At 35.9% G+C, this 15,130-nt stretch overlaps 1 protein-coding gene across 5 annotated transcripts; it reads right to left on the reverse strand.

Moving 5' to 3' along the window:
- Positions 1-1,674: 1,674 nt before the first annotated feature.
- Positions 1,675-12,123, reverse strand: LOC103709915 (DNA binding protein). Of its 5 annotated transcripts, none has more exons than XM_088711087.2 (6): positions 11,921-12,045; positions 11,029-11,092; positions 10,627-10,795; positions 6,498-7,569; positions 3,338-3,507; positions 1,675-2,126 (listed from the first exon to the last, which is right to left on the reverse strand). In XM_088711087.2, exons 3-6 carry the CDS (start codon positions 10,758-10,760, stop codon positions 2,018-2,020), a joined length of 1,485 nt encoding a protein of 494 aa, XP_088567213.2. In that variant the 5' UTR covers positions 10,761-10,795; positions 11,029-11,092; positions 11,921-12,045; the 3' UTR covers positions 1,675-2,017. The 5 variants fall into 5 exon arrangements, with proteins under 5 accessions (XP_088567213.2, XP_008793669.3, XP_008793668.3 ...); XM_008795447.6 differs by having other exon boundaries at positions 1,887-2,126; positions 11,064-11,092; positions 11,986-12,123; XM_008795446.6 differs by having other exon boundaries at positions 1,889-2,126; positions 11,986-12,123.
- Between the last annotated feature and the right edge of the window lie 3,007 nt (positions 12,124-15,130).

Below are 15,130 nucleotides of genomic sequence, written 5' to 3' on the forward strand. Positions count from 1 at the left end.
CTTTTCCTTCTCTCTCCTTTGAAAACTCCAACCAAACAAGAGGCATCTCATTACTTTCCCGTTGACCACACTTTCCCCCCTTCTTTTCCCGCGAACCAAACGAGCCCGAAATGTGGGAATCATATTCCCATGGGAATACAACTTTCCCATCTCTCTCCTTTGAAAACTCCAACCAAACAAGAGGCATTTCATTACTTTCCCGTTGACCACACTTTCCCCCCTCGTTTTCCTGCGAACCAAACGAGCCCTTAGTTCTTGATTTCATTCAGTTTCTCTCTTGATCATTATGCCTGGAGTTTGCATTATATGTGGTGTAGCATATAAGTTTATATGGTATATAGTGCATAGGCGGCATGTAGTATATGGTATGAGATGAGACAAGAGGTTGGGTTTCACCCTTGGTCGGGTTTGGTGCTGATCATGCTTGTTTTGGAATCGATTTCAAGATTGAACTCTAAAGATCAAGCTCAATTTGTTTGTCGATGTTTCAAGCGTGATTTGTTTATCAATATTTCAAGCTCGACGCAAGCTTAATTTCAAATTGAGACTAAGCCACAGATGAGATTGATCGATGGACTTAATAATCTTAAATCAAGTTAAAACAAATTCAAGCTTGAATCGAACTTGATTCAAAGTTGATTTAGCATGTTTTGACAACAAATTGATTCAAAGATTTTATTTTTTTAAAAAAATATTGATTAAAACCTTTATTCAATATACCATTATCTATATAAAATAGTAGGTGTACTATAAATATATTTGAGCCTTATCGAACTTGGTTAATCTTTGGCTCGGCTTGAAATTAATCCCAAGCATTTTTGGCTGATTCAAGCGTGGTTTCCTTAGCTTCCAACCAAGCTTCATTCGAGCCTTTTCATTCAAACAAATAATTTCAAATCAGACTAACTAAAACTTTACAACCCATTCTTTCATGTGGAACACGTGGATACATGCAACTGCATAACCCTAGAATTGTCAATATCATTAAAACTTTTATGCATCATATCTTACATTTTTCCTATAAGGAATTTTAGAGGTTTATATTAGCATAAAAAGGTTTTATTATGCAATGATTAAACCAACCTGGTGTTATGCTTATAAATCTCTATCCTTATATTGTTTTCCGTTCAATAAGATAAAAGAGATGGCCAACTCCATGGTGAAATTTATTTTGTGATCCTCTGAATGGATTTGAATCAGCAGTCAAAAGATTTCTGTCTGCTAGTTTTCTAGGGGCCACCTTAGAAACGTACCGACTTCCAAGGAGCAAAGCAGAAACCTAAGATCACTTTTGTTGGCGAACAAGTGTTGGGAAATATTGTACCATCAGAACCTCCTGAAAGCATCAAGGATCATGTCCAATTTCCTTTCTTCAGCATTGCCTCATCAAAATGTCATATAGTTTCTTCACTTGATTGAATTCATTTTTGATGGAAAAGTTGGCCACATGGTCCTCCAGCCTCCCAGAGTCCACGCCAAATGAAATGTAGAATCCCATCTCTTTTTATCATATGCCACACTATCAGAGATGCAGATTGATGACGGGTACTCCCACAAGTGCAAATCAATTTCCAGAATTTATGATGATTGAGTTGATACACTGCACAACAGAAACTCAGGTTCTATTTTTGGAGAAAATATTCGGCAACAAAGACGACAAACCTTCTAACATAATTAACTCTAGAGCTGGCTCTTGCATATTATTTTCACAATACCGACAAAATAAAGTTGTTTTAGGATCAATAACTATTACATGGACCATTATACATGACCACAGGACAGAATGATCATCAGTTCCAAACTTCGGCTGTTAAACAGCCAAATGAATACATGCATACATATATATATATATATATATATATATATATATATATATATATATATATATATATATATATATATATATATATATATGTAGTAGAGAAGGGAGGAGGTCTTCGTGTCTTCATCAAATAGGAACGAAGAAAGCATCACTTGCATTGCAGTCTTCAAGTGACTTTTCACAATAAAAGACACCTCATTCAGTCCAAAATTTGATAACAGCATCTATAAATGCCTTTATAGTTGCCCAAACTGGGTTGACTTCTGCCGTCTCTAACTCCTTACTAGCCTTTCCAGATGATTTGCTGGGGCATTGGAAAAATTCCCATGTCAAAACAGAGAGAACTTAATGAGTAAGAAAAGATTTCAGGACTAAACCTTACCATAGTTCCTGGTACACTACAGATGATGCAAGATTACAACTCAAAGTTCCCTTTGTCTACTCAGAGGTATGACAATCAGGCCATGGTTCCTTTTTTCTTTGCTAGGGAAGCAAGTATTTCATGTGGAAAATTATAAAGCTATAAAAAACATATGAAACAATGCAATAAACTAATAGAGAAAAAATCTTGCATGATGTACATAAACCATGCTGATAGTTCAAGCACTGCGAAACAAACTGCATTCTACTGACAATATGTGTTTTATCTTGGACCTTTTAGAAAGTGTCCAATATCTTCTAAAATTTTCAAACAATACCGGCATGTCTATTATATTGCACTATTCCGATGAGAGAATAGTACCTCGGACACCCCGAGAACACAAGCATAAAGATAAGAAATGTAATAGACTGTTATTGACATCCTGTGAACACACTCATGATGTCACCGTTCATGACCTGTAGGCTCTCTGTTGTCTCATTGGTTCAACCACTCAGGCCTCCTCTATACCAAAATCATGATGCATCAGGTAAGGCCACCCACCCTTCCCTTTTGAACCATTTATTTGACTGAAAAATAAGAAATATAGGAAAACCATGCCCAAATTTTCTAGTTCAACATGAAATTTAGATACATTGTTGGGAGGGGATCAGCTTACAATACAATATTTTTTTTAATATATAGTTCTTTTGATAAAATTATATTATTTTCAGAATAAAACAATTATTAAAAAATATACAGTAAGAAAAATTAAAAATGCAAGAAGGGGCATCTTAGTACTGTACATATTTAAGAGACTCAAAAGGCCTATTTACGAGGCTTAAAAGATTTTTAAAACTATTATAACCAATGAAGTCTATAAACAATAAACCAAAAAAAGGGGTTTGGTGGCATCCCGGTAAAGTATCAGGACACCATCCCATCCAAAGTGTTGGGATGGATGCATCCCGATACAACACCAACTCGAGAAAAAAAAGGATGGGTGATAGTACCAACTCTTGAATCCTTGATAGTCACCTTTTCCTTGTTGATTTTCCGTTATTCTCCAGTGGAAATAAGTCCACAAGTCAGCTTCGTGAATTAGGTCACCAAAATTAACATGCATTACAAGAAAAATGGAAAGATGTAAATTTTACCTGCTACAATCGGTATCTGTGTCAGTATTGCTGCTGGCAATGTTTTCATGCTTGGTGCTGCATTCAGAGTCAGATATTTCCTTCATACCAGGGGCAAGTGATTCACTTGAAGCACTTTCTGTTTTCAGGGCCGTGTTCTCCATATCATTAGGCTGCAGCACAGGCAGTGCCTGCAAAGTAAAACATAATGGATGTGAATCAATGTGATGCACTCTAGATCCAACTCTAAGCAGATAAAAGAAAACTTGATGCAGAAGGAGCCCATTTCGAGGGCATATCAAAATAAATAGAGAAGGAAAATGTTAATTCAGAAAAGGCATAGGAACGTAATGGCTGAAGAAGCCACATACTTGGGTGTTTACAACATTCCCAAATCAGCGGACTCCGAAATGTCTAAAAACAGGGGTACGTATGCTTTGGACTTACTAGTTATGCATCATATGATTATTAAATGAAAGGTTTTCAAATAATTCTTTTGTCTAAAGCTTGCTATAATCCGCTGCTTGAACTTTGGTTCATATGTGGCATAAGATATATAGAACAATCAAGGACAGGCAAACCACCCTGAACCGCCCAGTTCAGGGTGTACCGAACTAAACCCGACAATTAACTGGATGGAATGGGCTTTCGATTCGGTTTGGGTTCGGGCTTTATGTAACCCTCTTGCTGGCCTCACTCATAAAAACATCCAAAACAATAACATAACCTAAAATAATATATAATATATTTCAATAAGTTTGCAAGGCTCATTTGAGCTTGGAGCTTTGATCCAATAAAATATTGAAAAGCAGGAAAACTAGGAAAAGGAACAAAGATTACGAAAAAGAAGCAAACATGTTAGATGTCACTCGTATACTGTACTGTTTGAAACCTTGGAATATAAAGGGCCACATAGAGAGCTTATAATCTTTATGAAGAAAACAATTTTTTCTCATAAAGCAAAAATAAATCTAAGTGGAGAAAAAGAGACTACGTCATTAAAATTACAAATTTGCTTGATTGAAAACCATTTATGTGGGTATAAATAGTAATATGTTGTTAGAGTTATGCAGGACAACTAATCCTTCAAAAGTCAAAACAACTTATTTCAGATAAAGCCATGTTTATTTTATTTCTTTTGAATAACCATGATGAAAACCATCAAGAGTCATCACAACTATTTGGATCGGCTTTACTAATCCTTGTGAGCCAACCAATTTTCATTAAAATTTACCTTCAGCATTACTATGAACATTTTTGAATAACCACTGAATTTGCCTAAATTCTACCCTCCCCTTTCTAGACCCTTAGTCCAGGATTTAGCACAATTAATATAATATTTAATAGATAATATAATCAGTCATTGACTGTGCTGATACAAAATTGTTTGAATTAAAATACCAATACATACCACAGAAAGAACGAGAGACCATGTATGTTGCAATAAAAATTCAAAGCTCTATTTGAAAATTAATTGTGTCAGCCTCCCAAACTTATTCAACATGATAAGTGGGGAAAAACAAACTTCCACTATTGCGCATTAACAATCAAACAGAAAATTAAAACACGGAAACAATATTTAATTTGAAACACAACTTGTTCAGTGGTCCCACTTTAACCTAGTAAAATATGTACAAGAAGGAGGGCTGCCACCAAACTAGTCTGAGCTAAAACTAAGACGGAACACAGGCTACCAAGGACAAGAAAGGGACTATAAAGGCAAGGAACCAGGCAGTGGGCCTCAGGTCAGATGCAATCCAAGCTGAGGGCCACTTTTGTTTTTATCGACTTATCAACACCTACCAATAAGTTCTTATAAAGAAGATTCAGACCACGGTTCTGACAACAAAACAGCATTAGAGTCTCAAATAAAACAAGATAAAATCAGCAAACAACAGAGGCTCTGATACCAATTTAACGAGGAATAGTAACAAATGCTGCAAAATGAACTCAATCAAAACTCGTCTAATCATATGCCCCATCGATTCAAATGATAAACAAATGCTTGAATGATAATGTAAAAACTAAAGTTAAGAAATGTTAAAATGCCTTTATATTGGTTCACAATAACTGACTCCTCCGGATTGCTAGCGGCCTTCTTTAATTCTTGAACTCAGATGGTGTTGCATTGAAAATCTCAAAGTCATACCAGACTCTCTCTCTCTCTCTCTGTGTGTGTGTGTGTGTGTGTGTGTGTGTGTGTGTGTGTGTGAGAGAGAGAGAGAGAGAGAGATAAAAAAGCTATCAGATTGACAAAGGAAGTATTTTTAAGCCTTTGCAGTAAATTTTCTTCACATAAATTTTTTGCTCTCATAGAGTTTGGATTTCTCTGAGCATTGCTTTTATGCTGTTAGAACTTATTACAGACAATAAATAAAGTTCAATCTTCTTTGTTCATTTAATTGTTGCACACTTGTTCTATTGGTCCAAAGACATGAGGCCACTACGGCTTGCTGCATCTTCATACAGTTATTGTGGGGCTAAATCTAAGAGTACCTATCACATTTTGTGCATGACTGACTATGTGATTGTGATTAAGCCATGAGTAATAGTTCATCCAATGAGGCATCCATCAATACTGTCCTCATAAGTGGTCAGATATTCTTGGGTGGAAATCCTAAATCTGGATGATCTATTGTCATTTACATGGTGTTTTGTAAAATTACATTATTATTACTATATAATATTTTGTGAACAGAACTGATGAGATCTTAATGGCAAGGTTATATGAAGGTTATATGCCACACCTGATCATGTTTGCTGATAAGACAACCAAGGAAGGCGGTATTTTTTCCATAGATCCAGAACAGAACTATGTTAAATGGATTGTTATTATCTTATATCAAAGTCAAACAGAAGTACCATGCAGACAACTTGTTCTCGACTCTCCATTACTCTTCAAAACCAAGAATCTAGAAAACTGCTCCTCAAATGCAACATGCAAAGATTCCTTCAACTTGATAACAATTCTAAATTCCTGTTGTCCTATGAGATGTAAAACTATAATTTTTTTAATAAAACTGTCTTAGCAAGTAGGTCGCATGAATGTAAAATACCAAAGATCATGAAATGTCTAAACAGATGTTTAATAGTAACATATGAACCAACATTTATGTGACTTGTGAGCAGGTATTAAACAAATAACAACAAAAAATGGAAGAAATAAACTTTTGAGACTCACCTCAGTACTTGAAGTTCCAGAACCAGGAGAAACTAAAGTTTGTGACATCATTGATGTCACGACTGTTGCTTCTTTATTAACTGAACCGGAAGTATGAGTTCCTGTAGATTTTGTACTGTTTATATTGGGAAATTTGTTGCCTGGCATGAAGGGCACCTCCACTTCTGAGTTTTGCATTCCTAATACTTCCTGGGAGATGATTAAGTCGTCGGTTTCCAGGGGGCTTAAATCTAAGTCCAAAGCATTGATAGAAGAAGATGCTATTGGAAAAATTTCTTGAGCACCAGAAACTAAATGATCCACCAGTTGATCAGATACATTGCTAGTCACTGAGTTAACAGAGATCATTGCTTCTGGTAAAACATTCATCCCAGTTAATTTAGGAATAACATCGCTTTCTGCAGAAATATCAGTTGCCTCAGCCACATCTCTGCTTTTCTTTTCAACATCTTTTTCATCCAGTATCAATCCATTTTTCAGAGAAGTAATGGACACAGACTGATGGAAAGGATGAGACTGCCCGATCTTATGAATTCCAGAGTTTTCTAGAGGTACAGGATCATTTTGTTCATGAATTCCTGTATTGTCATGCGTCGACCCAGATGGTTTCTGTATTTTTTCTTTCTTACTCTGTGCGTTCACTAAAATATCATATTGACTTGAATCATTGGAGTTCTCCGAATGATCAGAGGATTTATCGTGCATAATTTCTGCAACAGAAACATCATTTGCATGAGATGCAATTATTTCCTCGTCACCAGATTTTACTACTACATAGCTTTCTTCGCTTTGATGTTCGTTAACCATAGAAGACATTTTCATCCCCTCATGATCAGCCACATGCATCAAAGATGATATGGACAGATGAACGCCTGGATCTGTGAATCCTGATGCATGCTCCTCTAAGCCAGCTTCAAGATTCAATGCCTTCAAGCTTGCATCACCAGGACCCAGCACTTTATTTTCCTGAATTATATCTCTCACAATTTCTCGTACAATGTAGAAAGACCCACCAACTTCTTTATGTGTCAGATTTAGAGAAGGAAAACTCCCATTGTTTGAAGTACGGTACCTGAAAGCAGGTATATATATAAATAAACAACATGAATTATGCTTTTAATCACTTTGACGGAATTCGAAGTGTGAATTTATAAGTTTGATGCTCCTGCACAAACGTATGCAATAAACTTTATCCCAAATATGTGGGTTTAGCTACAGGAATCCTACTTCAACACAGACTTTTGATAAAGGCTGAAACCACAAAAATAACAGGATTCTTATGTTCACACCTTCAAGTAATACAAAGCTTGCATCAACAGGATGAAGCCCTTAAAACGGGTGCAGAAGGCAAACACCGACTCTAAGTGAATGGCATGTGACTTACTGGTCGAGATACATATATAATATCAAATTTTGCAGAACACGGATAGTCATCATTCATTGCTCAATATACCACATCCAGAAACATGCAGAAAAGTAGCACTTAACAGTAGATACCACATACACAAGTTTGGCCATAGGTTTATTACAAGTTCCACAAACTGATCATTTTCTCACTCTAAGTCGACTGATACAATGTTATATCCATGAATTAATTTCTCTAGGAACCTCCAAGCTTAGCAAGAATTCTCACAGCCTTTGAACCTGAAGTGGACAGCCCTTCTTTGCACGAGCCACTTGCGGATAGCCAGTGAACAGGTGAAAGTCCTAGGTTAACTAGGGAAATCATCTTAAATTGGAAAACGCTATGTTTCCCCCTCATATCATCATCCAACTAATGATACCATGAATCAGCTGTCTCAAAACCCCTAATGCACAATAAAAATCTTTCCAAGTTAGTTCCTCCATCTTGCCATATCAAAACATGCCCATCAGGAAATAGCTTCTATTCTCCAATCATAACCATACATGCTCCGCTAGGTCACTGAAGATGATCAAATGCACGAATATTATCCTCAATATGAACCATCAAACATTTTCCATGAATAATATATGATGATAGAATATCTTCCAAGATTTTGTGAAAATTGTGATATAGCACCTGGATAAACGAGTGATTAGGAAAAGTGCCTAATGTTTCTCTTAAAAAGAATAGAAAAGAAAAACTTGGATAAAAAACATGCTGCCTAATAGGATCTAACAGATAACGTGGACACATGAGCTAAGGGCAGGGCCGGCCCGAGCCTTAGGCGACTGAGGCGGTCGCCTAAGGCCCCGGGCCAATGGAAGGCCCCGGGAGGCTGACCAAAAGGAAGCAAAGGCCCCATATAAACGGGATCAGAAGCTGGCTCTTCTCCCCTCCATCGGTGGAGAGTTTCCTGGCCTGCAGAGGGGCAATTTGGAAGTTGGGGACAGTAGTTTTGTTTTGGGTGGGGGGGGGAGAGAGAGAGAGAGGAGGGATTTGGTTGGCTTGATAGACGCCTGAAGCCACTCTTACCTTTCATCCCTTCTCTTTTTTGGTTTTGGTCTTGGTTTTCCTTCCCTCACATTACTCCTGATCCAGCTGGGCCATCCGGAAGAAAGATGGGGGGATTGGAGATGGACGTCTTGGAGGGTGGAGATTCTTTTAGTTTTCTCCTCTCGGTTTCTTCTCCCCTCTTGGGTGGTAGAGAGAGAAAAGGAGGGAGGGGGTTGAATGGCTGCTGTGCCGTGATGTTGCAGTTGCTGCTTGGGTACTCACTTGAAGGGGAGATGGTGGAATGGGACTTTTATTAATTTGATGGAGTGAATTTCCCATAATGACCCTACTTTCTCTTATTGAGAGATTTCTTTATGGACAAATTCTTTTCTTACCTTGACCATGAAGTGCCATGGGATGACCTTTTCCTATCCGGCTCTTGCTTGACATGGTAAACAGTATTGCCAAGTATTATCTCAGTTATTTAATCAGTTTCATGGCCCGTCATTTAGAATAATTACTTTTATGTGCTTCCATTCAAGAATTATATTAAATTAAAAAGGCTTCTTGTCTATCTTTGTTAGATTCATGGTTGAAATAGTGTACTTGATAGCTATCTATTTTCATATATTTTTTTAAGTATTTTATATTTATTAAAAAAATTATTATTAAAAAAAAATTATTATTAAAAAAAAAGGCCTCATTCATTGGATTCGCCTTAGGCCCCAGAATGTATTGAGCCGCCCCTGGCTAAGGGTTTAAGCTGAGGTTTGGGCTGCTTAGGCACTACTTGGTACTTTAAACAGGAAGTTCAAGCTTATATCAAATTTAAGGCAAGCTTAATCGGACTGTCTTAAGCTTGGCCTAGGACTTACATGGATGAGCCAATCTTGAGACAAGCCCTAAGTCATATTTATTTTTGCAAACCAGCAACTACTTGGACTTGGTTCATTTATAAGAAGCCTCAGAATGTAGCTTAAGATTGAGTTTTTTTTCTCTAAATGAGCAAGCATAATAAGTCCATTGTCCATCTGAGCCTATGCTATTCATGAATAACTCAGCTACATTAGCTACTAGATACCTTAGTAGACAGCTTGCTTCCACTTATAACTCAATAAAAACTGCTTAGATTTTCCAACCTAGGCAACCTATGAGTTCACCTGTTGCACATACTGAAACTGTATGGATGCAAACATTAAACTGATGCATAGAGACATTTCAACAATTTTAATATGTGATTTTTGAGGCACAAATTGCATTAGAAGGAAAAAATTTAATACAAACATCCTGGAGATAAATTTCTAATAGGATAATAAGAAATAGTTCAAACGAATTATTCTTGATACCATCTGCTACATTGCTCCTCGAAACTAGAAGACTCATCAAATTGCATGTTATGCATTATATCGATTAAGCTGCATGATTCCATAATGATATGCACTCTTTTTTTTTCAAAATAGGATAGCCATATGTATATTGTTCTGTACTAACCACTCCAATTTAAGATGTAGATGGAGAATCGTATAAAGCAAGTCGTGCATACCTTACAATAATGGCACCACCTCTGCAAATGACACATGACAACTATAATGCACAAGTTACCTTGGAATATAGGTGAGAACTAATCAACGACACGATATAAATGCAGAAGCAAGAAAGGAACTATAAAATACTTTCTAAATTAATTTTCAAATAAGTGGACATATCTCATGTTTAAGCAAATGTGATTACTTCTTTATAAAGAACTCGACCATTTTTCTCCTCTCCTCTTTTGTTCGTCGACGGCGAGGCTTCTTTTCTCCATAATCATCCCGTCTAGCTAAAGCAAATGTTTGCCCGACCCAGCTAGCTTTTAGGGCCTGCATAATGTTGGAAGTTCACCAGATTTTTGGATTCAAGCCTGCATGAATGTGACAACAAGATTAGCAGCATGATTATGCGAGTCAAAACCTTCGACATAATGGATGTGTATTACAAATTATGTAGAAGGTCAGTATAGTTTCGACTGTAACAATTAGGAAGAGAACAGCATGACCAATTCATACATTTCAGAGCATAATAAGATATTCATAGATGTTTCAAATCAATAAAAGAAATATGCATTGATTTCTTGACCAGTAATATATCACATACACAGCACAAGAAAAGAGATCAGCATCATGCATCACCTCTGACTGGTGCCCCTACAAAATGCAGACTGCAGGAAGATCAAGGAAACTAAATTAGAATTCAGGGTCCTATTTGATTCCCACATAAGAATAAGTGTTTAACATGTATTTCCGAATAAACAAATTGCACTAGTGTAAAACAAACAAATACCTACTTGACCTCTTTCATGTTATATTGGACTTCCTATATTTTAAGTCAAATGACAAGTATTGGTCCATAATATACATGTTATTACATTTAGCTGGCAAACAAGTTAGCGAGAAGCTTTGTAATCAATGAATCTTTTTTCTAAGAGAAAAAAAATAAATAGCGATATTGCAACTACTAGTTATTTAGTACATGTTGTGTCTTTGTTTTCATATATTGTGTCTCTCATTCTCACATTTTTTCATCTCTATTATCCCTTTTCTTTTTTGATCAATATCAATGACTCTTATGCGGTTATTCAACATAGACACACGCCTAAAAATGTTCAAAATTGAAACAATAACTTCTAATTTGCTTATCCAATCTAAAATCACCAATGAGGTATCTTAGTATATTACTGTTTTCACATAATCTATGGTCTAAATAAATTTAACAACTTTAGGATATGATATCTCCTATTCTATCGATTCTCCCATATGCACTTGCATATGCCTTCTCCCTCTAGCCCCTCGAGCTATATTTGGAATATTCTTCTTAAAAGAGAGAACTACACAAAGCCGCAGAGAAGGCTTCCTTCAAATACCCATTGAAGAGTACCATTCCGTAAAAATGACTCAAATACACAACATGGAACAGCTTGTGAGGACAAAAATGCGAGTGATAGCCAAAAGCATTACCAAGAAAGAAAAAAAAAGGATTTTTGGACAACCTTTCAGCAACACAGTAGCAGCAAACAAGATCGATGGAGAGAAGGAGAGCGCCGAGGGTGCATACCTTCTAAGGCGGGGAGAAATCAGAGAGAGATATGGAGAGAAGCAGAGGGGTTTTCTCCGGGGCGCAGTGTGATTTGGGGTTTTTCGAGGGTTTTGTGGATGGGAGCGCGGCAGGGTATAGAAATCGGCCCGCCCATCCATCGCGGCCTCACCCCAACCGGCGTTTTAAATGCGGAAGAAAAGCGACGAGGATCTAGCGGCTTGGATGGATGGATCTGTTTCGATGATTAAGCGGACGGTGGATCACCATCTTCCGCATGAATCTTCTATGCGACCTGATTGGACATGAAAGTCAGTCCTGTCACCTGTGCCGTTAATTTTTTTTTATTTTTTAAAAAATATACCACTCACACCGAATGCAAATGAGTACAACTAAAAAATTTAGAAAAAAAAAAAACTGGCTAAATAGGGAGCATCCACTTGGCTTCTCTTTAAAAAAAAAAATTCAGAAGACTATCCAATTAGCAGATATGTTGGCTCTCCGGTATACATACGTAGTCCTAAAGAAGCTACAGTGCTATCTACCGAAAGTCATACGACAGAAACTGTTTATCCGATTTAGAGAGCCGTCCGCATATCTCCTCTGTCACCGTAGCTGAGTCACCGAATGATATCGCCAGAGGAAACTATTTTGATTAATATCCTGCACCTCCTATATGAATATTTTGCTTAAATGGATGGTTCTGATGTGCGCGCGCGTATACATATATTTGTGTGTGTCATGATAACTCTGCGACGTTTTATGCGGATCTTGCCTCGCTAGAGTAAGAGACAATATTGCTAAGGCTGTTTTCGGTAGTTACAAAAGTTAGTTTTAAAAAACAAGCTAGTATTTGAAGGAATCAGTTGTGTATTTGAGTCATTCATTCCGAAATGGTACAGTGGAAAGCGCTATACTAATAGGATAAACAAAAACGATGGTAATAGCTATGCTGATGTTAAGTAATTTATATTTTCTTACAAATAAAATCTTCTTTGTGAGAGAAAATTACGTTCTTTTCAAGTTCATAATTTATTCTTTAATAATTATTTTCAATTTTTCATTTTAAGCATTCTTCTTATGAAAAGAATTGTGCCTTAGGAATTACTAACATTCAAATTTTAACTTCATTGAATCAAAAAAAGATAGCATAATAGGTTAAATTTTTAATATTCTAAGTTAGCCTAAACATTTGAAGCAAGTATGCTCTATATACCTAAAATATAAATTAAAATATCAAAAACAAATATTTATTTATTTATAACCTTCTCATTATCGGAATAAGCAATCTTAATTGATTGTGAATGCAAATCATCTATTCGTGATATCAAACCAATGTTTATATTTGACGATTTGTTTGTTTTTTAATCGCTTGATATGTGTCGCAAGAAACTTATAACACATAGTTGAGAAGGAGCAATATATGTTGATGTAATAAATAAAATATTATCTAGCATCTATTTACTAATACTAATGCTAATGGCGAAAAATAAATATCAAAATTTATTTTTTCGAGTCATATACTTCAGCCTCACTTTTGTTGCTAAGAATCATAAGATGCCCATACACTAGAACAGTCAGCATATGGAAGAAGTGGGATATTGTTGACTAAAAAAAATAAGAAATCTGTCAAGTGTATAGAAATAAGAGAATCTAAACTTGAGCTAGATTTGTATTAAGTAGAATTTTCTAAATCCATAATTTATGTTTCTATTATCATTTTTTAATTCTAAATTATTATCTTTCCAAAACTAATGTCTTAAGGAATCACAAGTTTAAAATTTAAATTTCTTAAATCTAGAAAAAATAGCATAATAATATTGAAATTATAAAACTCTTTCTTAGCCTAACCATTTAAAGCATACATATACATGCATACACGAGTCCGCTCTCTCTCTCTCTCTCTCTCTCTCTCTCTTTCGCGCGCGCGCGCGCATATATATATATATATATATAAATATAAATAGCGAGAGAGATAGATAGGCAGATAGATAGATTATATGAATTCTTTGTATACTTGAAAACTTATTTAACATAAATATGTGTATTTGTCCTTTTATCCTTGCCGTAACTTGGAGAAGCAAATTTAGTTAATAATGGCACAAATCACCTATAAACAATGTTAAACTACTAGGGGATTTGTTATGGCACTTACTAATCTTTGCATGATAATATTTCAAAAATTTTAGCAGACCATTCATATAAAATGAATGGTCCCAATTTCTTCATAGAAATCGGTTATAGTCGGTGGAAATGCTCAAGTGGTAAGTAATATAATTTGCGCCAAATGCAGAGTCATAAAATCATAATTAATAACCTGTATGTGCTAAGTATTGTAAGTTTGGCAACATTCAAGGGTTATAATTGATCCATTGGATGATTTAATCCATCATGGTCGCTAACTCGTCTAGCCCATCATCTTACTCACCAATCCGCTCAAAAGGGCAATGGCCATAGTTGAAGTACCTCTGAGGTTGGAGGCTAAGAGCCATGAGATCAGGCCATTGGAGGTAGGTTGTTATATATGGGCTATGGATATGAAACCTGTCGAAGAAGATGCAAGAAATTGAGAAGGTTGGGAGAGGCTTCTCATCCCCTTTTTATGAGACAATGGAGTATATGAAGTTTGTGGTCCCTCTTCCTATATAGGGTTTCTTGGAGGCTTGGGAAGAAGGACCTCTCATGTGAATTAGTTAATGGATAAAATGACAATTCTAGCCCAACCACAATTAGCAACTTAGATTCAAAAGTAGTATAACGAAAAAAGAGAGTACCATAACAAAACCCAACTAGCAATTAATTTAATAGCATGCCATGCAATTATTTTACTATGTGTCATGCAAAAGTTAAAGTCTATACTTGAGAAAGAGCAAGATACATTTAGACATCAAATCGAAAACTTGCGTAGCATCCACTTATAAATAGACGCTAATACGGACAAACCAAAAAATTGTCGAAGAAACAAAGAAAAGCAAAAAATATTATTAGAATTGAAACTCTATTCTTACCCTTAAAACATCATAATCCATTCCTAAAACATCGACTTAAGTTCATGCATCATATACGACGCATATAAATATTGTTTGCAGAAAAATATTTGTAATTTTAGCTAAAATCTTATAAATTATAATCATATTATGCCTTCGTAACACTACATGATTAAGCT

This window comes from Phoenix dactylifera, chromosome 14, assembly GCF_051530095.1.
Source record: "Phoenix dactylifera cultivar Ajwa chromosome 14, Ajwa_hap1_PhDact_Kaust_v1.1, whole genome shotgun sequence".
In the NCBI taxonomy this organism is placed as follows: Eukaryota; Viridiplantae; Streptophyta; class Magnoliopsida; order Arecales; family Arecaceae; genus Phoenix; species Phoenix dactylifera.